This window comes from Mizuhopecten yessoensis, unplaced genomic scaffold (assembly GCF_002113885.1).
Source record: "Mizuhopecten yessoensis strain PY_sf001 unplaced genomic scaffold, ASM211388v2 scaffold1957, whole genome shotgun sequence".
NCBI classification, from domain to species: Eukaryota; Metazoa; Mollusca; class Bivalvia; order Pectinida; family Pectinidae; genus Mizuhopecten; species Mizuhopecten yessoensis.
The window spans coordinates 427,183-450,519 of NW_018404306.1; the positions used below are offsets into that span (position 1 = coordinate 427,183).

The window sequence follows — 23,337 nt, forward strand, 5'->3', positions numbered from 1 at the left end:
AATGAGGCTTTCGGTACCACTTTTTCGATCACCACACGATACACGTAAATAACAGTTTGTCAGTCATTGTTCCTTCCTTCTTCGATTTCTCTTTCTGTCCTGTAGTCCTGTAAGTTGTTCGTTCTTTCTCTCCGATTTCGGTTCCTCTGGCAACAAGTACTTTAGAAGCCTTGCTCCATTTACCAGGGTTTTCTAATTTGACACCTTAAACGTTCCCATGTCATGCAATGCTTCAATTGTTTATGACCCTGCCCATGTAGGATCAAGTTTTCCTCCCTTTCTGGTGGCCTTTCTTGAGCTATGTGGCAGTAAGTTGTCACCAACCTTGAATACTGCTTTTTATTTTATTTTTGTCATGATAAAACATTTGTTTTCGTTGTGTGTGCCGTTACAGTTAGTACCGTCATTGCTGTGAATGAAAAAGTCTTAAGGATGGCAGAGTTATTTCCCTTTGTCCATTGTGAACAGCATCTCTATCGGTAGTGTTTATAGAACTCTTCTAGGTAATAAGGCGAAAATGTAGATTTCACGTGCAAGACACACACCATGCGGTCGGCCATTGTACAATATCTTCTTCTTTTCTGGAAGTTTGTGATACCATAATGTAAGTTTTGTACCTTTGTAATGATTAACATGTTATTTTACTGTGTAATTGAGACTGTTATGCTATTGTCATAAAGATGTAAAGATGTTAACCCTGGCATTGTCGCGATAAACATTGCCATATGTGGTTAATTCCGTCAGTTTAGTCAGTCATGTCGACCAATTACATTGTCCATGATAATTCATACAATTCTTGGGTCGAGGTGACCTTTGGCGAATTATTAGTGACATCATTAGGAAGAGTTAATACTGTAATAATTACTGTTAAATATACTAATAGAAGTTCATTTCTATTTGTTGCAGTCCTTTACTTCAATACAACAATAAATTGCCACGCTCTAAAAATGCGGCAGACTTCGGGTTTTTTGTGTATCGCCCAAGGCCGAAACGTGTAGGCACATTGTGCATATTTGATATTCTGAGCTGCCACTTCTCTCGCTTGGGCAAGAGCAACAAATGTATCAATTCTTGACTTTAAAGGGTCTGCGTCAGAGGTTTATGTTGCGACTGCTGGTATATCCAGTTCAATTAGCAATCTGGCCTTTCTGACGTACACCAAAGAGAATGGATCTATCTTCGTTGACACGTGCTCTGATGTTCTTTATGCAAAAAAGCAAACGAAAGTTTAACGTCCATATCATTCTGATTATCATTAACAGTGATACGCACAGAGTTCTGTTGTGTCTTTCGGTTAATCCCCCAGTGTATGAAATGCAGATGCTATTATGTGGTCTATGCCAAACACTTTACAAAAAGTATCATTTATGATATTACAAAACTCGCGGCCCTGACCTGTAATGACAACATGAGGTACACCGTGCGTGCACCCAAACTCCACGAGATGTTTCAGGACTGTTTCTGCTGATTTGTCTTTGATTGGCTTCACATCTATCCATTTCGTCAATTTTTCCGTAAATATCAGAATGTAACGATTTCCTATCAAAACGATATGTGAAAGGGAGGGTTGGCTGGTATGTTTTCACAGTAAAAAAGAAATTGTACCAGGGTCGTTTTTCCATTGTAGAAATTGTACCCGGGTCGTTTTTCCATTTTAGAAAATGTACCCGGGTCATTTTTTCATGTTAGAAAATGTTCCCGGGTTATATTTTCACGGTAGAAAATGTACTCGGGTCGTTTAAAAGACGTTTTTTCGATTGTAGAAAATGTACCCGGGTCGTTATTTCGGACGTATAAAACGTACCCGTGTCGTTTTTTTATTGTAGAAATTGTACCCGGGTGGTTTTACCATTGAAGTTAATATTCCCGGGTTATTTTGTCACGGTAATTAATGTAACCGGGTCTTTTTTTTATTGTAGGAAATGTACCCAGGTCGTTTTTCAATTGTAGAAAATGCACCCGGGTCATTTTGTCATGGTCGAAATTGTACCCCGAACGTTTTTTCATGGTAGAACACGTTTCCGATTTCCGATTGGTGGAGAGTCTGCGACAATTTTCATATATTCCTTACTCATATAATCAACACCTCATTTGACCAAAAAAAGAAGACATAAACGTCGGTGGTGCCGTGCTATACGCAACATTGTTATACTCTATACATTTACGTTTTGTTTATTCAGAGATTGGCTCCATGTTCCACGTGCACGTTACGAATGATGTAAGATACATCTTCCTTCCTGCTAACTACTCTCAAAAGTTTGCCTTTCACCTTTTCGAATAACTTTTGATCTTCGCCTTACAAACAGAACGTTCTGCATTTTTAATTTCGTATTTTCGTTTCAGACTTCCTCATCTTTTTAGGATATTTTCCCCTCTTCAGATATGCTCTTATTTCCTCCGTCGTGACTTCCATTTGTTCTATGTTAAATCTAAAACCATGATATAGCGCGCCAAACAAATTATCACATGCTTTATTGCCTTCTGGCATGTTTTTTTTGCACATTTATATAGCAAGTGTTACACAATCGCCGGCCCGCGCTGTATATATTCGCGAGGTCCCGCGCTGTGACATAATTGCGAAGTGCCATATTGTCAAACCATGTATCTGTATGCAGGGATTTTTTTTATTTTTTTTTTATTTCATCATAGATCCAACGGTGTACAGACTATTTAAAATCTGAACCCACTTGCTTAATGAAATAAAGAAAAATAGGCTGAGGCAAAAATCATAAGAACATATTACATATCATCCTTTCAACTGAAAATCTTTATTTTAAACACTACGCAAAATTCTCTTCCATAATATGACCCTTTCTTGTACCATGGTTTAAGAAACTCCCTTGCAAATTCTTCTAAAGTTCGTTATAGAGGCCATATAATAAAATAACAAAAAGGTCACAGAAAAAGACATTAAGAAACCAGATATTTTTATAACACTCTAATATTAGAACGCAGAGCATTTTTAACTTCATTTCTATACATTATTGTAAGGGGACGGGGTCCAAACTTTCTGGGTCATCTACTTTTTGTCTTAAAAGGTAAAAATCGCATCGCTATACTCGCCAATGCTTTTTATTCATTGTGGAATTTATTTTAACTGCTTCGACTGTTTTTCTATTGAGAACGAATGAATAATACATAAAAGTGATTCAATAATAAAGCATCATTATACACCAACAATGTGCCCAAGATAGTATCAGAGCGCTCCTCAAATTTCATTTATTTTTCGGGGGAGGGGTTGTGTGTGAGGGTGTGTGAGGTTGTGTGTGTGTAACCCGAACAATATACTGGTATTTAGACATAACTTCCAAACATTTTGATTTGGACAGCTCCCTGGATCTTCCTTGAATAAAACTAAGCATTCTGGGCGAAAATTCGTGTTTTTACTTACGTTGGGTCTCACTAGACCAGATTATAGGTACAATTTCAAATTTACATGATGTTACAAAAAAATAATTCCGTAGAAATCTGACCCGGATTTTGGGTCATTTTTCAACGGTTATGGGTCAGTTTCCTACGGATGCCCGGGGATGATTTCTACGTGAAATTTGGACCCGGGTAGGTTTTTACGCGGGTCACTTTTTCATGTTACACCAGACCCAATTAAAGAAAAAACCATACGCCAAATGATCACACTTATCTAGTTCTACTAACATAATTTTCAGCACATCGTCTGTTTGTTTGAGACAGGTAAATATGAAAATAAGGGTTTTCTTTTGTAATTGTTGACACAATATTGAAGATGAGTATGACTTTAATTTAGTATGATTTAACAAGAACTGGTAATACTGGTAAAAAGTCTGTATTAAAACTAGTACAGCTGTTGAATAAAACAAACGTTTAAAAAATTCAAGGTTATAAATTTAACATGCATAACGTACGCATTTTTATGTGTTGTTTCTCGGATACAAATAATAATGGCCGATAGTTGTGTTAAATGTATTTTTTTCCTCACGGGTTAACATAGACATGTGCCTAGCTCAAAGGCCTGATCTGGGACTGACAAATAACATGGTTACAGTGTAATACATATCAAATCATTATCCAGGCAAACCACTGGCTTCCTAATCTCTACACAAAATTTATGTGACAGGTCAGTAGCCAAACTCAGTTTGTGTGAGAAGAGGTCCTGCTCTGTACAATTATGTGCAACATGATATGTCTCATGATAATTATGAATTGACTGTGTGTGTTTATATTTACAAGCTGTGGAAAACAAAAACAATAAACAGACACTATGGTTCAGAATTATAATTTTGATTTTAATGATGTATTTAAATATTTTTTTTATTAATCAATAAACTCCATTCTATTCCCAGTTATTCCCACTTATGTCCCATGTATGGCTGTCCTTTAGGATTTGGGAACAAATTGTTTTTCAAATTGGATTATAATCCTACATTTCAAATACGGAAATACTGTTGGATGAATTTTTGTGATTTCAACTTTGGCTTTGATGTTGATTCACTTGATACATATATGTAACAGTGATTTGTATTTCGAGTTTGGAGTTTATATATTATTCATTGCTTCTGGTAGTGGATTGATTTGTTTTTTTATCTCAATGAATTTGTAAAAATCACTTCTCATTCAGTAGTAAAGGGATTTTGAGTTATTATAGTTGGTCTGGAGCATCAATTGGCCAAGAGGACTAACTTTGTTCAAATGTCTACCTGTGTTTCTTCCTCGGGACAGAGAGGCAGGGCCCAATAAATGAATAATTTAAATTTCTACTCCATAGGGTAAATGGGTGTTGACATAATAAAGTTTGTCTGAAGCATCCTACTTATATCGCTTCTGATTGGTTAAAATGCAAATATTGTGGATTAGTTCAATCAAATTCAGTATGTAGGTGTATTTTGGCAATGAAAAATTCTACCTCTTCAAGATGGCTGTGGTTGCCCGGCATGCGATTGGTTAATATTTTGCAATGTTAGCCGACTTTGTTTATGCTTTATCAATTTGAGAGTCAGATTCGCGATGGCCAAACTGGCTTCTGATTGGCTGATAAATGGCTAAAAGTTAAATTACTAGCTGCGGGGATTACAATGCCATCTTTTGTGGCAAATTATTTTCGACTACAGTGCTAGTTTGGAAGTCACTACATGGGGTTTCGATATCACAAAATAATAGAAACTTTTCTCTTCTTTTCTAAAAATGTGTTTTGTTGAAAAATGTTGGACATTCAGATTAAATTCTAAATCTTAATTGTAACTGCTAGTATTCATGGTAATTAATTAGTATACAGTAATTAAAGTTAAACTGATGCTGGTAATAGCTATTCATGGTGTCAAGTGTTGTGAGTTATCACCTTCCTGTACATATGTGTATTTCTTTTACTTCTATACATAATTTAAGTTTGCAATAAGTCGAATTTTAGTACATAATGTATCTGAAATAATGAGTACAGTACCAGTATAGTTTAATTTAAGTTATTGGTAAAATAAACGATACATATATGGAATATGATTAACAAAGTATAATTGGTACATGTACATAGAATGATGAAATAATTCTCACGAATTTCCAAACATATATTCATACTTGTTTAATTGATAATTAGCAACTTTATTAGTCATTAGGAAAGAAGAAAAAACAATCTACTTCCTCAATCCAAGTTGGCTGGATGCATTTGCTCTATGGGGAACGTCGCTATGCCCAGGTGAAAAGCAGTAGGGGTTCCACAACTGGAGGAACAGGAACATTGTCACTTCTATCAGATAGTACCTATGGCCTAACACTGAATAAGTTAGAGGAGAGGTATTTACCAAATGGAAAGAATTCCAGGGGGAAATAAGGAGAATGGAAACAAAACTTGGCGCCAGCAAAGGAGCGGAGATCCCTCTTGATAACTATCTGACAAATTTTGTGTGTACACAAAAACCAGGCATAGTTTTCTAACAAAGGAAAAGATATGTACAAATACAATTACACATTACACAGGTGGGATTAATTATCAGCCAACTCATAATAGTTGCACATCAATAACTAAATTCAGCGACAAACGACCATATACCGGGTATGATGGTATTATCAAAACCTGATTGACTGCTACGAAAGTTATGAACTTTGGCTTTTTGCATATATAATACTTCAAAAGTTCTTGTCTCATATGCGCCCGAGGAACAAACATGAAAATCATATAATTAAAAGCACAGATATTTTTATAGGTTTATATGGGTTTGCAAGGCAATAATAGAGAGTACTTTGTGAATTCAAAACTTTTAAGCAATCAACATTTCGAACATACATTACATACTAGAACTTGAGGCAAATTATTTACAAACATTGATAACCTTTCAACAACAGATGGTTACGAATCTCAATTAAATATTAACACAACGTTAATTTTGTAAATGTTTATTGAACAAATATGCATAACTGTTTTATGCTTATCAATTTTACGTGCAACATACATTAAGTTACAAAAATGAAATACATGTATTAAATTACAACTGATCAATTTTAATATGAAAAGCATTGCATATTTGTTCTTTGACATTGAAGGCCTCGAGACTGGATCATCGGATTCTGATGGATTTGATTTGCCTGATCCATTTGTGGAATACAGTCTTGTAGCTACGTCGACCTCGCCAAATGTCTTCACTATGGGCAACGTAACTACACCAGCATCACAAGTACCGGTAACACCAACCACAACAATGCCTGTCGTGACACCACCAGTAAGGCCCATCACAACAATTTAACTCCTATCTCTACAATGTCGGCCATAACAGCCCCAACAACACCAGTACTTGTACAGACACCAGCACCAACCCTATGGGCCAATGCTGGGACACCAACAGTAAGTTGTGTTGTGTGTATGTTGTAAATCAAACTGTTACAATAAAAATTCCAAAGAATTATCATGATACAACCAGCAATGGGCCGGTACATCAAATTGCTTTTATATTTAAATTTTGGGTTTCAAGTTACAACAATTACTTAACTGAAAATGTGTGTATGGTTTAATCAAGTCTCTATAAGCTACAACTTTGTTTGGTTTAGGTCTCAATGAGACTTCCAACAGATGGGGATTGTTGAATCTAAACTGATAGACAACGGAGTGCCTTCTTGGTGCCATGTGGACATACGTTTTGCATGGTATGTGCATTGCACCTGGAATCTACCAGCAGATTGTGTGCAATCTGCAGAACAGTCATAACTAAAGTCAACCTTTATACAATTAACTGTTCTTTGGAAAAATTAACCGTATGCCATCTTTGATTGCATATATCTAAATGATGCTAATAGCTACTAGTGACGAGTACATGCCAGTACTGCACTTATACAAGCTAGGTTGAACGTTTCTTTTTCAGTGAAATAACTATTTCTCCTGATGTTTGAGAGCACTGCCGATAGCATCAATATGTTTACATTATCTCAATCTGTATGAATTGTAATAGGTAATAATGGCCCCGAAATGACAACAGATGGCCCCGATTGACTTCTGCAATGTATAAGGCGATTTAACTTCCTGAACAATGTCTGTAGTTCGTAAAATACAATTTGAACTGTGCACGTTCGATTTGTATGCTTGCGAACGTATTCCATTAATTCAGATCTGGATTACATGATGATGACTCTTAATATAAATAGGCATAATTTGATATACCTGGAATGGAAACGAAGTGGTGAATACATATTTCTAATGTGATTGTCTCCATATGTTAACAAAAGCATTTCTTTACATTTCATTCATTAACGAATTGTAATCGGGTAATCCGTCAGTCCAGCTATCCATCTGATTTTTTTGTTTTTGCAGAATACTGATGGAAATAAATGATCATTTTTAAATTAAACACAATGATTTCCCTTTGACCCTAGTTCTGCTTGGTAAGTTTTTGGTCTGTTTGGATTTTAATCAGCCATCTAAGATTTTGACATCAAAATTTTCAAATTTTGTTACTATTTACTGGTAAGAAGTGAATTGAGCAAAGGTCAATGTCATCATATCAAAGGCCAAGGTCAGCTTTTTATTTCTTAGCTAGTAAGCATTTTGTTATGACATTATGAAGCAAAAAAGGTAGCAACTGATCAAAGCTCAAGGTCAGTGGGTCAAAAGTCAAGGTCAAATTTAGCATATCTTAATTAGTAAACAATTTGTAATTACATTATGAAGCAAAGTTCATCAAAATCAAACAAGATGTTACTGACAAAAGATCAAGATCATTGGGTTAAACATTTTGTTATGATATTATATGATTATGAAGCAAAGCTGGTCAGAATTGATAAAAGAAAGTCGTGTGACCAAAGCTATTTCCCATTACTTGAACATTGTTTGAAGTAAATCTGTCCAACATATATCATAATGCAACGCTCAATTTCACTATTATGGCCAGACACATACAAGGCCCCCTTCTGATATGTCAGTGTTTTAGTTTTATATCCCCTCCCGGTAAATATAGCAAATTGTATAATTATATTAATCTATCTAAGTCTATTGTAATATGAAGCTGATGATGAGATATTGTTTTATTATTTTAAATATCTTACCACAGTATATAAATATGGGATTAGACACTTTCCTTGCGTTTTGGACGTTTTGTATTTTATATAAAAATATTTTTTCAGAAATCTGCTTGCAGAATGCAGCGCTTGAACTATTATTATACTGGAACTATTTATACATTATATTGGATCCGATTCTGTGTACGGTGCAGTAACATGTATATTTGTTTTCGATGGCGTGCTTATAAACTACATTTAATTTACTTTATTATTTTGTTATGTTTTGAGATGACAGCAGGTACTGTATCATTTTAAATGATAAAAATAAAACTGTTTGATATCTAGACCTGTGTTGTCATTGTTGTTGTCTATTTATAGAGCTGTACTTAATTTAGATAAATATTTATGGACTTTTCTGTTCTATTTTTAAATATTGAAGTTTATTTATGGCAAGGTACTGCAAAGAAACAACATTTTACAATATAGAATTAGGCAACTAATATGGCAAACCAACTTAGTATGTATTAAAGGAACAATGATTAGTTCTTTATAAGGGAAAAAGAGGTACTGTTTTGTGAGTACCAAAGGTATACCTTATGGATCAAAGAAGTAATATCAACGGTAAAATCCCATGTAACCATGGGTCCTTATCAACGTATGTTTGAGAATTACTTCTTTGTCCCATAAGGTATACCTTAATAAGTACTTTTTAAATCGAAACAAACAAAAAGGGACAAAATAAGAGTGGTATAATGTGCTCAACCCAACAGTACCTCTGACTAAGATATACCTTAAAAGAAACTCAAATGGGTACTTTGAAGAAAAAAACCAGAATCCAAATGAGGACTTTTGAGGTACTTTGAAGAAATCAGAGTCCAACCAAATGGAGGTACTTTATAGGTATACCTCAATCCAGAGGTACTTTTAGGTACTTGATAGGTATACCTCAATCCAGAGGTACTTTTAGGTACTTTATAGATATACCCCAAAGTACCTTTTTGTGCCCGAGATACATTTATGAGGAATAACAACTTTTTTGTTCATGTCAAACATTTGTATATGTCTCTCAAATCCATTAATGAGATATAATATTATACATCGATGCATGTGTCACTTTAAATTTAATCATGTATAATTATAATGAATATAGGACAAACGTCTCGTAAAATGTCAAAAACGGACGGATGTACAGTATTTATATTTGCATAAGCCAATGCCATTTTCCCCATACATATGAGAAAATGCTTCAACTGATACTCTGAAAACGTTATTGCTCGTCAAAAACGCACGCCTTACTCATATTACCGATTCTTCCACTGACAATGACGCTGAACTGTAACAGACTAGATATTCAGTGGATTCCGGCTGATTTTTTTTAAATTATTATTTAATACGTCTAAACACAAAGTTCTATATATTCAATATTGAACAAATAAAAACACAAAGCTTCATGTACTATGCATGAGATACTTTTGATTAAATAGAATGTTTGTTTTGTTAAAATTTACTGAGGTTGTAACCCGTCAAAAAAAAGACAAAATAAAGTTATACCATTTGTATTTCTGCGTTTCTGTTGATACAAGAATTTTTACAAAATTGGTAATTTGATATATAACTTGTAAAACAGTCATATTGAAATACGATAATTATAAGATACATCATTTTAATTACACAAACTATTTATTTCAGTTCTTCAGACTCATATACGTGATCGTAAAAGAATATACAACATTTGAAAAAGTGAAAAAGTGACGTGTTTACAAATTTAAGATTCGTTTTTTTCACATGATAAAGAATTTGGTGAATATTACTAAAACATGTTTTTCCATGTCATTTATCTATATAATCTTTGCTTTATATATTCCTCAATGTTTATGGAGTACATGTACATGATTTTCTACTCTGATCAGGGTTTAATTATGAGGTGCTCAATCCAGATGAGCACGTGTATACTGAATAGATAGATGGCGAAGCCTTATATGATAAATTTGCTTGTGCTCAATTGGAGTTATTACCTCATTATCTGACCAAAATAGAAAAACGCCGTCTTTGATGAATTTACTCGTGCTCAACTGGAGTTGTTTATACAACTATTTTGCCGCTTGTTTGGAAGTCGTATATACTTATGAGACTTTCATAGGACATGTTCATATTTATAATGCAGACTAACGACTTTTTATTGTTGACGATAATTCAATATGGTTGATGCGACATTAACTGTTCGAGGTAAAGTTTGTTATACATAATTACTGTAACTATTCTGAGATTTGATTTGGAGTCATTTTATAGAATACCTTATTTTCAGCGATAAGGGTACATATGTGTAATTCATTAAATTGATTCAAAGTGTCAATTAACTGTCTACATGATACATGGACATGATAACATCAATATTATTACATAGTGTCAAGTAAGGATTCCATTTCTATGAATAGCACTTTTGCGTCATTCGGTGAAGCTGGCAGATCACTCTCATGCAGATTTTGCCCATTGATTAATTCCAATAAATCCCTGAATTCTCGAGAACATCCATATTGGGGGTTCGCCTCAGTATAAGAATCAACAATATCATCAAGAACGGCGATGTTACAGGTAAGATGACATGAGCAATCGCGTGCCCCATATCTAAGTGGCTGGTAAAATATGACATTGGGTATACCAGTTGGAATCTCACTATTTAGCTCAGATATTATCCTGTGAACGTTCCATGTTTCTCGAAACCTGTCCAGATGCATTTGTATGACAGGCAAAAAGCAGAAGCGTATACATTGTATATGTAAATTATCAGCGTTGTTAAATAAATTAAAATCTATCATGTCTTTGAAAATATTCCTCCAGAACTGCGTGAATGATCTATTGAGAAAGCTCCAAACCATCTCGATTCGTTGGTGAGCAGTAGATCTACCCACAATAAAACTATTTTCACCCGACATGTTGTCGTGATGAAATGAACGCAAGGCGACTTGTATGTCACGAATTATAACATTTTCAGACCCTGCATCACTGCGCACCATTCTTGGGATAGCATTCATCTCTTTTAAGCAATCTATGAAATACCTGGCGATAATACGGGGATTGTTATTTGAGGGCCCGGCTTTTAACCAAAGTACCAACACCAAATGGCTTCAACTTGTCATATCCATCGACATGAAAAATAAAACTAGGACCTTGACTGATGTAGCGTCGTCTCCTCAACAGATTTCTACTGCATAGTTCAACCCCTCAAGGATCTATGGCTTTCAACGCTATTCTCACGGTTTCTTACCTAACTTTTATTCCACATTGTGTAATTAAGTGTTTCCACATTGATTTGTACCCTAAGTCAATATGTCCCATGGCATGCTGTTCGATAATTTTGAAAACGATTTCCTCGAGTGGACTCTCTATTCCGTACCGCCTTGCCTTCAATCGTCGCAAAATCTTTTTAACCGTAGTTCTGCTGACTACTATATGATGTACGAATAGTAGAAAACAACAAATATCATGGTAATTAAAGGACATGTTGAAATAATACCGCACCAACTCTTCAGTTCCTCCTGGAAATGGTTCCACTACATGATTGCATGTTAGTAAAGCCATGGTCACATACACATGGATCTGAAATAAAAATGCTGCATAGTAAGACTAGAGAATATGTTATGCAGGTTGGCCTACTATTTTCAGAAATGTGTTATATGTATAAGAAATGTGAGTATTCATGTCTTTCACATAGAATTTGAAAGTGGCACCATTATTGTTCAATTTTGCCACATGCAATTCACCTTTAAATATTCTAAAATTCTTATACCTCACGAGGTTGTATCATGTCATATATATACATGTATAATAAAAACCAGGTGGTCTCTCAGGCTTCTGTAGACAGTTTACCCTTGTGCAAACGAATTTATTTATTTTATATAAAATTATATAACGAGATTAATCAATTCTATATAACATGAACACGAGTGTTGGATTCTATTTATTATACAATTCGAGAAAGACGCCTACAGAATCGTTATCAATACGTCTTCTCTAGATAGCAACGATTGATAAAAAGGGCGCATTGAATTTGTAGCTCGCTGCGCCCCCACAAATAGTGTAGTGTTTGCATTCCGGATCTAATGACCCGGCATTTGGGTTCTATTGTATTGTACTGTGGAGCGTACTTCCGGTACGAGGCATTCTGGAATATACATGTTGACAGGAGCAGTGAGTTTGATTTGTTTGTCCGAGAGACAGTACACTGGCGACAAGAATAAACACACCAAATGGCGAAAGTTTTAAATGTGACGAGTGTAGAAATATTTGATATACATGGAGACCAAACAAGTATCTCACAACGCTGGGAAAAATGGAGTAAAAGCTTTGGATTCTACGTTGCAGGCATTGACAACCTATTTCCAACCCAAGAAAATCATTCCGTTTGAAAGACACGTATTTCGACAGGCAAGTCAAGCAGAAGACGAGTCGACAGATAGTTTCGTCACGAGGCTGAAACGGTTAGCAAAGACCTGTGAGTTTGGGGATTTACACGACGATGAAATTCGGGACCAAGCCATTGAAAAGGGGAACTCATCTAAATTGAGGAGGAATTTGTTGAGGGAACCCGATTTGAAACTTGACAGATTGCTGACCGTTGCCAGGACATGGGAGGCAAGTAACCTACAGGCTGAAAAATTCCAGGTACGAGGTGAGTCACGTGACGAGGTGAGGGCGGTAAAGCACAGATCTAAAGATAAACCGCGCGAAAATCGTCAGTTTGTTGACAAGGGGAAGCACGTGAACAGAAACGAAACGAAACCGACCGGAAATGACATTTCTAAAGGCCAATGCTACCGGTGTGGAAACCTGGGATACATAGCGCGAGAATGTAGGGTTGCGGCAGACAAAACTTGTAATAAATGTCATAGGAAAGGGCATTTCGCCAAGATGTGTCGTACAGATACCGCTAAAGGAAATCAGAAATCCAACCAAGGTGCTCGTGGAGGATTCAGAAATGAAAGGGTCCGTACAGTTCAAGGTGAGTCAGATGATGAATATGTGTTTGTGCTCAACCAAGATGAACAGAATTCAGTTGTTGTCACCATAAACGGCACATCAGTTAACATGCTAATCGATTCGGGTGCTACTCGCAACATTGTAAATAAGGCAGTAGCTAAGAAAATCAGAGACATTACAGTTGTGAAGAGTAATAAAAGATTGTACGCATATGGGGCGGAGGAACCACTTCCTACGGAGGGCATGTTCAGAGGTGTTATCATGCATAGTAATACCCAAGCGCAGGTTGCCGCCGATTTTATTGTCACGACTAAATCTTCTGATGTATCATTGTTAGGACGGCACACGGCAACAAAAATGGGCCTTCTTCATAATGGAGCGGGTAGGGAATCGGTGAAGGTAGTTGCACAACCGCTGCATACTGATGACAAGTTCAAGGAAGAAATCATGAACAAGTATCCTGAATGTTTTGGGACATTGGGAAAATTGAAAGACTTTCAACTCAAACTACATATTGATGAAAACGTGCACCCTGTTGAACAACCTGTACGTAGGTTACCATTCACCGTTAGAAAGGCGGTTGAGGAAAAGTTGACAGAACTTGAAGACAATGATGTCATTGAACGTGTTAGTGGACCGACTCATTGGGTGTCGCCGTTAGTTGTAGTACCAAAATCTAATGGAGAAGTACGTGTTTGTATTGACATGCGTAGAGCTAACGAGGCTGTCGTGCGCGAGAGGCATCCAATACCTATAGTGGACGATGTATTACAGGAGATGAATGGGGCGACATGTTTTAGTATACTTGATTTAAAATGGGGATATCACCAGCTTGAGCTGGAACCAAGGTCGCGGGACATCACAACTTTTGTAGCGCCAGGTGGATTATATCGCTACAAGCGACCGATGTTCGGAATCTCGTCCGCGCCAGAGAAATATCAGCACGTCATACAACAGGTGGTACAGGGATGTAAAGGAGTGCGAAACATCTCAGATGACATAGTTGTTTTTGGAATTGACAGATGCGATCATGACGAGAAACTCCATGCTGTGATGGAGCGATTACGAGAGAAGGGTTGGACGCTGAACAAGAAAAAGTGCAAGTTCAGAATGGATCGCATGGTGTTCATGGGACATGTATTATCAGCACATGGCATTGGACCAGAACAGTCAAAAGTAGAAGCTGTAGAGAACACTCGTGTTCCCGAGGACAAGACAGAATTGACGTCGTTCCTTGGATTGGCAAACTATTGCGCAAAATTCATCGAAGATTTTGCGACTGTCGCAGAACCATTGAGGAGACTTACGAGGAAGGACGTGGTCTGGGGATGGAGTGATGAACAGAAAAAATGCGTTCCAAAAGCTTTAAAGTAGTCTGAGTAGTCCTGAAGTTATGATCAAAACGCTGATACGCGAGTCATCGTTGATGCAGGTCCAGTAGGACTAGGTGCGATAGGTACGACTCCACTTATCGCAGACGATCTGTGAGCAGAAAATCACCAAGGGACAAAATGTTGCAGAAGAATATATTAACTTTGTAGCAGGGCAAGCCGTGCCAAAGTCGATGACGTTACGCGAGATTGACGAGGCGTCTAGAGATGATCAGAAAAATTCTCAGGTCAGACGCAGCGTCATGGATATGAACTTGAACATTGGCGAGGAATTCGTCAAAATCAAAAATAAGTTCGCTGTGGTCGGGAATACTGTAGTGCGTGGGACGCGAATCTTGATGCCCGAGAAATTACGACAAAGGCCATTGGAGTTAGCACACGAGAGTCAGCAGGGGATAGTTAAGACTAAGTCACGACTCCGAGAGAAAGTGTGGTGGCCTGGGATTGATAAAGACATAGAACTGTATGTGAAGTCATGTCACATGTGTCAGGTTATGGGTACAAGTTCTAGGCCAGACCCACTGTACAGGACACCGTTACCACAAGGGCCGTGGGAGGAACTTGCGATAGACCTGTGTGGACCGTTTCCATCAGGTGACCACATGTTAGTTGTCGTCGATTATTAATCCAGGTGGCAAGAAGTGGATATTATGAAATCGCCAACAACTGCGACGGCAATCGCAAGTCTTGACCGTATGTTCGCGACAAATGGAATACCACAGTCGATAAAAAGCGACAACGGACCACAGTTCAGATCAACCGTGTTCAAGGAATACCTTAGAACATTGGGCGTGAAACATAATTTAACTACTCCATATTGACCCCAAGCCAATGGGGAAGTTGAACGACAAAATAGGACATTGTTAAAGGCAATTCGTATTGCCCACGCAGAGCGACGGGATTGGAAAAGGAGATATATGCTTTTCTCATGGCATATCGAAGCACTCCTCATTCCGTCACTGGAGAAAGTCCGGCCAAAATGATGTTTGGACGCGAAATCAGGACAAAGATTCCAGAGTATTCTATGGAAAAAACAGTATCACCAGGACCGGAGTTCGGACGTGACTACAGGATTTCTGCGCAAAATCATGATCGCGATTGGAAAGAGAAAGGTAGGTTTTATACCGATCAAAAAAGGAGAGCAGATCGGAATCGGATACAAGTCGATAATAAAGTTCTCCTCAGTCAGAGGAACGAAAACAAACTTTCGACAAAGTTTCATGTTGATCCATATGATGTTGTTGAGGAAAACGGGTCGTGCATCGCATTGAAAGGAAAAGTCGAAATTCGTCAGAAATGAAGAAATTGATAAATCAGTCGACAGACGCAGCCAAAGAGGTTCTATCTGAAGATATCACTGATGTCGAGGACCAGGATCTAGGTACCAGAATACAGTAGAAATGGCCCGACTCTGATAAACAAGGCACATGTCGAGGAAATGTAAACACAGTGGATTTACCCTACACAACACATGTATACATGTATATATATTTGTAAACTGCATTACATTTACAATACATATAAAGTACTGAGAAGTGTATAAACCTCTTTTTTCTATGTATGTCACTTGTGTGAAAACCATGGTTACCACATCAAAAATTACCAAAAAATGCCAAAAATGGCTAGTTTTGACCCAAAATTTGACCCCCGCAACTAGTGATTTTTTTTCCTAAGTTCTGTATGAAATTAAAGATTACCTTCCTGGTTGCAGAATTATCTGGGTCCCGGTAAAGTTGTAAAACTTGATTTTTTGCAATTTTGCGTCGTGTGCTGTTGTCAAAATTTTGCCTCCTGAAAAGCTAGCTTTTCATGTGTAGGCATCGGATTATGGCCAAAATTTTATCCTCGAACCCAAAAAATCTTCTTTTTTTTTTTTTTACAAATGTGAAGCTCACATAGCCCACTTTATCATGCTTATACCAATTTTAGTACAGTTTTATTTTTATATTTTTTTTTACATATCATTATACAGGGGTTAGCCATTTAACAAAAATATCACCCATGGCCACAACCCTCTACTGTATACTGATACCTTATACATCACTTTCTTTTTCCCAAAATTTAATTAAAACCTTTTAAATGTCTGGAAAATGAGACAATGAACACAACGATGTATCCGTTTCCTTCTCACTTTAATAGTGACCGAGGAATATGAATTCTCCTGACAGGTTTATTTACCAATTCTGCTCTCAAACTACCAACAAAGGGAGGTAATCTGAAAAATGAAAACTTGAATAGGTTTGTAGTTTTCATGAATAAAAGTTATTTTTGAGTGAAATATGATGCTTTGAGATCATGTGCATGTGAAAAACAAACAGTACAGTGATACTATGATGTTACTGTCTTGTTTGATGATGTCATAGTAATTGTGATGTCATCATAACTTTGACGTCATCAATGGGAATCTATGACATCATCGAGGATCACTGATATCAAAAAATTGAACACTAGGAAACCCATCTCAACAACAAACTAGCAACAGACACACTTCCCGTAACCGATGAACAGCACAGAAATGTCAGATATTCTGAAAAATCAGATAAGTGCCACCATAGCAACCGTTATTCACTTTCCTCGCCTAGAATTGACAGTGACCCTCAGAAATTGTTCATTTAACATATTTCGCCAGAAAAGAAATTTTCTTCAGCTGTAATTATGGAAATAAAATTTATTGACATTACTGACTTTGCTTATTTAATCTGTATGCTGAATCAAGTGGAAAAAAACCCATCTAAAATAGTGTAATTAGAAAGAAAACAGATACTTTACCCATTTTCAATAAATACAACTTTATGTATTAGTAACCATGGCTACCGGGTGCTGAACTGAGTGAAACAGACTGAAATCTAGTATGAATGCATCAGGAGATAGCCTGTGAACTATTTGATGTTTGGTATCAACTTTACCAATAACACAATTGACAAATATATGATGAATTGCAGAATTTCACAAGTGCCTGTGAAAAGGGCGAGTTACCCCCCTTTATACATCCACAGGTAATAGGCTATTGACCTATATATTGACCTATCTATGTAACGGTTTTTTTTGGCGTTTTTGAGTAGTTTAAAGCAATAATGAATGAAAGTGAAGCTGAATCAAGCAAAAAAAGGCATTTTTTTCAGAAAACAGAATACAGTAGAAATGGCCCGACTCTGATAAACAAGGCACATATCGAGGAAATGTAAACACAGCGGATTTACCCTACACAACTCATGTATACATGTATATATATTTGTAAACTGCATTACATTTACAATACATATAAAGTACTGAGAAGTGTATAAACCTCTTTTTTCTATGTATGTCACTTGTGTGAAAACCATGGTTACCACATCAAAAATTACCAAAAAATGCCAAAAAATGCTATTTTTGACCCAAAATTTAACCCCCACAACTAGTGATTTTTTTCCTAAGTTCTGCCTGAAATTAAAGATTACCTTCCTGGTTGCAGAATTATCTGGGTCCCAGTAAAGTTGTAAAACTTGATTCTTTGCAATTTTGCGTCGTGTGCAAAATTTTACCTCCTGTAAAGCTAGCTTTTCATGTGTAGGCACCCTTTCGGATTATGGCCAAAATTTTATTCTCGAACCAAAAAAATCTTCTTTTTTTTTTTTACAAATGTGAAGCTCACATAGCCCATTTTATCATGCTTATACCAATTTTAGTACAGTTTTATTTTTATATTTTTTTTTACATGTCGTTATACAGGGGTTAGCCATTTAACAAAAATATCACCCATGGCCACAACCCTCTACTGTATACTGCTACCGCCAATACTGAGGAGGTCAGCGAGAGAAAACGTGCGCGCCAAAATATCTTAGCGATAATTATGTATAAGCGAGTATAATTAGACAAGGATTATTTTTGACAGTTAATAATTAATCCTAATTTTCCTTGTATCGCGACTCGCGAGTGATGGTGTTAGTTATACATTTTATATTTGATGTCGCGAGTGATTTTTGACATTTATTTTGTTTCAGATGACGTGTCGCGGATTAATAATAATGTTGAAATTGTTCTAAATAATGTTTCGGGAAGGTGTTTTATTTCAGGTGCATAGACTTGGCTAAAAAATATTAATATCATGGAAAAAGTGTTAAAAGTAATTCCACTTTGGAAACATTAATGTATTGAAATTCTAAGAAAAGGAGGGATGTACTGTAGTGTTTGCATTCCGGATCTAATGACCCGTCATTTGGGTTCTATTGTATTGTTCTGTGGAGCGTACTTCCGGTACGAGGCATTCTGGAGTATACATGTTGACATGAGCAGTGGGTTTGATTTGTTTGTGCGAGAGACAGTACAAATAGTTCCAGAAACTTCCCCTTAAGAACCTTTTAATTGAACAAATAATCATCTAAATATAATTCTTTTCATCAATTAATTATCTATAATTAAACTGATGTCTAGAGTTTGGATACATCTATAGGTATAAATATATAATATGACTCAGGCATGGCCTGGAGAGAGCGAAGCTCGTACATTTGTTTCGATAGTATAGTATAATTTTTGAATCATAACATTACCCATTTTAATACATACAAAATGTACCTGTATTTTTTTTTATAATATACTTGAATCTGTTGCTGGGCAAAATCATTCATTTTGAAAACAGGCATTGCCTGAAACGAGCGAAGCGTCTAAATGATGTTTTTTTCAATCTTATTTTCTAAATAACATTATTTAAAATAATATCTATTTATTCGTTTTATAGCAATAAAGTAATTAATGTAACATTATTAATGAGTAAAGAAAAACATTCGAATGAACTATGCAGTTCAAGAGAAAACACAAATGCATTTGGTACTGTTGCATTTAATTGCCCCGTCTATGGCCTCAGCGTAATGTGGCGGAAAGAGTGAGGCCCAGTAAAGGGACTTCATATTTGAAGATGTATTGTTTATCAAATATAACTGTTATTATCTGTTATTATAAAAGTTAAGAATATATGGTGATTAAATTCCAATTTTAGAGATATTTTTGAGAATGTGTAGCAAAGCTAAACAGCATTGTAAAAATAGGACCGCGGAAACTCTATACTAGCTACTTCCGTGACGAAGGATTTTGGAAGCATAGCATTTCGACGTTACCATGACTTCAATTGTTCGTACATGTTACCGGAAAAGAGCGGCGCAAGAAGAGCTGCGCTCTTATTATATAAGCAGAAAAAATATCCTTACGGAGGAAGAAATATTATAAAAAAGAAAATTCTCAACAACGAGTCTTTAGCACTTTCATCTCTTCTAGGAGATTCTTCAGACCTTTTTGTTTTTGTTTTCGTGAATATAAATATATATATATATATATACTTTTCACAATTTATATGAACTTTTATTCTGATTTGGATGGCCTGGTTTCTGGATTTGTGTATGGTGAACTGTACTTACATTAATGGGCATGGCTAAATGTCTTGATAACATTTATTGATATGTTTATTGTACTAGATGCATTGCCCTTATAGTTTCGTATGTAGGATAGGACATGGTTATACGCCTTAAGAATTATATAATTACTATGTAATGCGTAATGCTGTAGTTTGTTGACAAGTTCATTTAATACACTTTCATATTATTAAGACTGAGTGGTTATGTTTTTGTTTGTTTTCGTGAACACTGTCTTTTAACCTTTAATCATAATTCTGTCTTCACTTCAGATGGTACGAAGGGATCACATGCCCACCCTTTGGAAGTACCCACCCTTTCCTTTTATTATTTATGTTGGGATTACTTCATTTTGTGTGTCATAGCCATGTATATACATGTTCTATGTATATTGGTATTGCTGGGGTTAAGTGTTCACTCAAATGCTTTAAAGAATGACTGGTGATAGGCGCACGCTTCTCATGTGATCCCTTCGTACCATCTGAAGTGAAGACAGAATTATCATCAAATTTCAACTTACAGGTAAGTCTCATTTAATTCTTTAAGTTTATACACACATGTGCAAAGGAGTTTCACTCTCCGTTTTCCTGGGCAACCTTATAAACATTGTACTTCAAATAATGTCATATCAAATTGCTTTTAAATTCTGATTCATGCTGGTATTGCAAGTGTGAATCGTCTTTGATATCGGGACCCTCATGTTTTAAATTCGCATCAGATTTTAAATTACTTCAAACTCAGAAAGTCCGGGGATCGGGAGATCTATGTATTCTTACTGATCGAACACATGCACGTACTATATGACATAGTTGAATATTTTACTGTAATGCAGTTCTTCATTGCAATCGTTTACAGTAACATGTTATATTTGGTTTATATGGGTTTATGTTCCACTTCCAATTTTGTATGGCCCGCGATGGCCTGCGTTTTCAAAACTAATTAGAGTTAATGACGCGTGCGCAACAAACGTTCCATCAGGCGGCAAATCACATAGAGCAAGGGAGCTAATCAGTCCACATAGGCAGACATGAAAAAATCACAAAATTGTAAATCATTTAACGGTATAAGGTTGGGGTAATTATTTAAATTAAACACTCTGAAAAATAAACATTAGCGATTTTTATAATAAGTCAAAATAACAAAAGTAAACGACTCCAGTTTGAATTAATTATTTCAATTTCCCCATAAGTTCAACAACGTGATTTTAAATTCCCCAGTAGATAATGCGTGCACAGTTACAATGCTTTCATTTTTTTTTTTTACCTCTGGCAATGATAATCGAGATGTTTCTATATACAATAACCAAATATAAAATATAGGGTATCACTAACAATTGCAAACAAGTTGTTGAAATTCAGCAATGTCAATAAGGTTGATAAAAATCAAATTAATCAACGTTGTTTAAACGTCATATTATTTCAACGTTGAAAAAATAACGTTGAATCGACGGTGATTCAACGTTTATCAAGGTCACAACCAAATATCAACTTCATTTCAACGTTGAATAAACGGACTGTGCTTGTTGGGTGTAAGCTGATTAATCAATATTTATTTAAAAAGTTTTTTTCTTTTCATTAGCAGGGATCGAACCATCGACGACGAGGACATTGACACGTGTTAATAAGTACCTTTTGGCTTAACCCACTACAACACCGCATTAGATATAGAATGCCTATTGTTGGTAAATATGTTGACACTTAGAGAACGTATTGCCTTACACAATGGGCTCTTGGTGGTGGTACCAGTGAGGAAGATGGTCAGCTTGCTGGTGGTACCAGTGAGGAAGATGGTCAGGATTATTACACAATAGGCGCTTGGTGGTGGTACCAGTGAGGAAGATGGTCAGGATTATTACATAATTGGCTCTTGGTGGTCGTACCAGTGAAGAAGATGGTCAGGATTATTACACAATGGGCGCTTGGTGGTGGTACCAGTGAGGAAGATGGTCAGCTTGGTGGTGGTATCAGTGAGGAAGATGGTCAGGATTATTACACAATGGGCTCTTAGTGGTCGTACCAGTGAGGAAGATGGTCAGGATTATAACACAATGGACGCTTGATGGTGGTACCAGTGAGGAAGATGGTTAGGATTATTACACAATGGGCACTTGGTGGTGGTACCAGTGAGGAAGATGTTCAGGATTATTACACAATGGGCTCTTAGTGGTGGTACCAGTGAGGAAGATGGTCAGGATTATAACACAATGGACGCTTGATGATGGTACCAGTGAGGAAATGGTCAGGATTATTACACAATGGGCTCTTAATGGTGGTACCAGTGAGGAAGATGGTCAGGATTATTACACCATAGGCGCTTGGTGGTGGTACCAGTGAGGAAGATGGTCAGCTTGGTGGTGGTACCAGTGAGGAAGATGGTCAGGATTATTACATAATGGGCTCTTGGGGGTGGTACCAGTGAGGAAGATGGTCATGATTATTACACAATGGGCGCTTGGTGGTGGTACCAGTGAGGAAGATGTTCAGGATTATTACACAAAGGGCTCTTAGTGGTGGTACCAGTGAGGAAGATGGTCAGGATTATTACATAACGGGCTCTTGGTGGTGGTACCAGTGAGGAAGATAGTCAGCTTGGTGGTGGTACCAGTGAGGAAGATAGTCAGCTTGGTGGTACTACCAGTGAGGAAGATGGTCAGGATTATTACATAACGGGCTCTTGGTGGTGGTACCAGTGAGGAAGATAGTCAGCTTGCTGGTGGTACCAGTGAGGAAGATGGTCAGGATTATTACATAATGGGCTCTTGGGGGTGGTACCAGTGAGGAAGATGGTCATGATTATTACACAATGGGCGCTTGGTGGTGGTACCAGTGAGGAAGATGTTCAGGATTATTACACAAAGGGCTCTTAGTGGTGGTACCAGTGAGGAAGATGGTCAGGATTATTACATAATGGGCTCTTGGTGGGGGAACCAGTGAGGAAGATAGTCAGCTTGGTGGTAGTACCAGTGCGGGAGATGGGCAGGATTATTACATAATGGGCTCTTGGTGGTGGTACCAGTGAGGAAGATGGTCATGATTATTACACAATGGGCGCTTGGTGGTGGTACCAGTGAGGAAGATGGTCAGCTTGCTGGTGGTACCAGTGAGGAAGATGGTCAGGATTATAACACAATGGACGCT

The 23,337-nt window shown here is 36.8% G+C and overlaps 1 protein-coding gene and 1 long non-coding RNA gene across 3 annotated transcripts; both read left to right on the forward strand.

The window, feature by feature from the left end:
- Window positions 1-521: 521 nt before the first annotated feature.
- Window positions 522-8,733, forward strand: LOC110443364. Of its 2 annotated transcripts, none has more exons than XR_002462104.1 (3): window positions 522-604; window positions 6,508-6,805; window positions 8,575-8,733. It is a non-coding gene; the product is annotated as an uncharacterized LOC110443364 (long non-coding RNA). The 2 variants fall into 2 exon arrangements; XR_002462106.1 differs by lacking the exon at window positions 8,575-8,733 and adding an exon at window positions 7,009-7,535.
- A 6,259-nt stretch (window positions 8,734-14,992) lies between these two features.
- LOC110443253 (uncharacterized protein K02A2.6-like) lies at window positions 14,993-22,207 on the forward strand. Its single transcript, XM_021487358.1, has 3 exons — window positions 14,993-15,423; window positions 15,711-15,931; window positions 22,083-22,207. Exons 1-3 carry the CDS (start codon window positions 14,993-14,995, stop codon window positions 22,205-22,207), a joined length of 777 nt encoding a protein of 258 aa, XP_021343033.1.
- Window positions 22,208-23,337: the final 1,130 nt, after the last annotated feature.

Coding starts and splice junctions, on each gene's coding strand:
- LOC110443253 (XM_021487358.1), top strand. CDS start 14,993: ATGACGTTACGCGAGATTGACGAGGCGTCTAGAGATGATCAGAAAAAT. Junction 15,424..15,710: donor TTTCCATCAGGTGACCACAT/GTTAGTTGTCGT, acceptor TTGCCCACGCAG/AGCGACGGGATTGGAAAAGG. Junction 15,932..22,082: donor TCGCGATTGGAAAGAGAAAG/GTAGGTTTTATA, acceptor TGGTCGTACCAG/TGAAGAAGATGGTCAGGATT.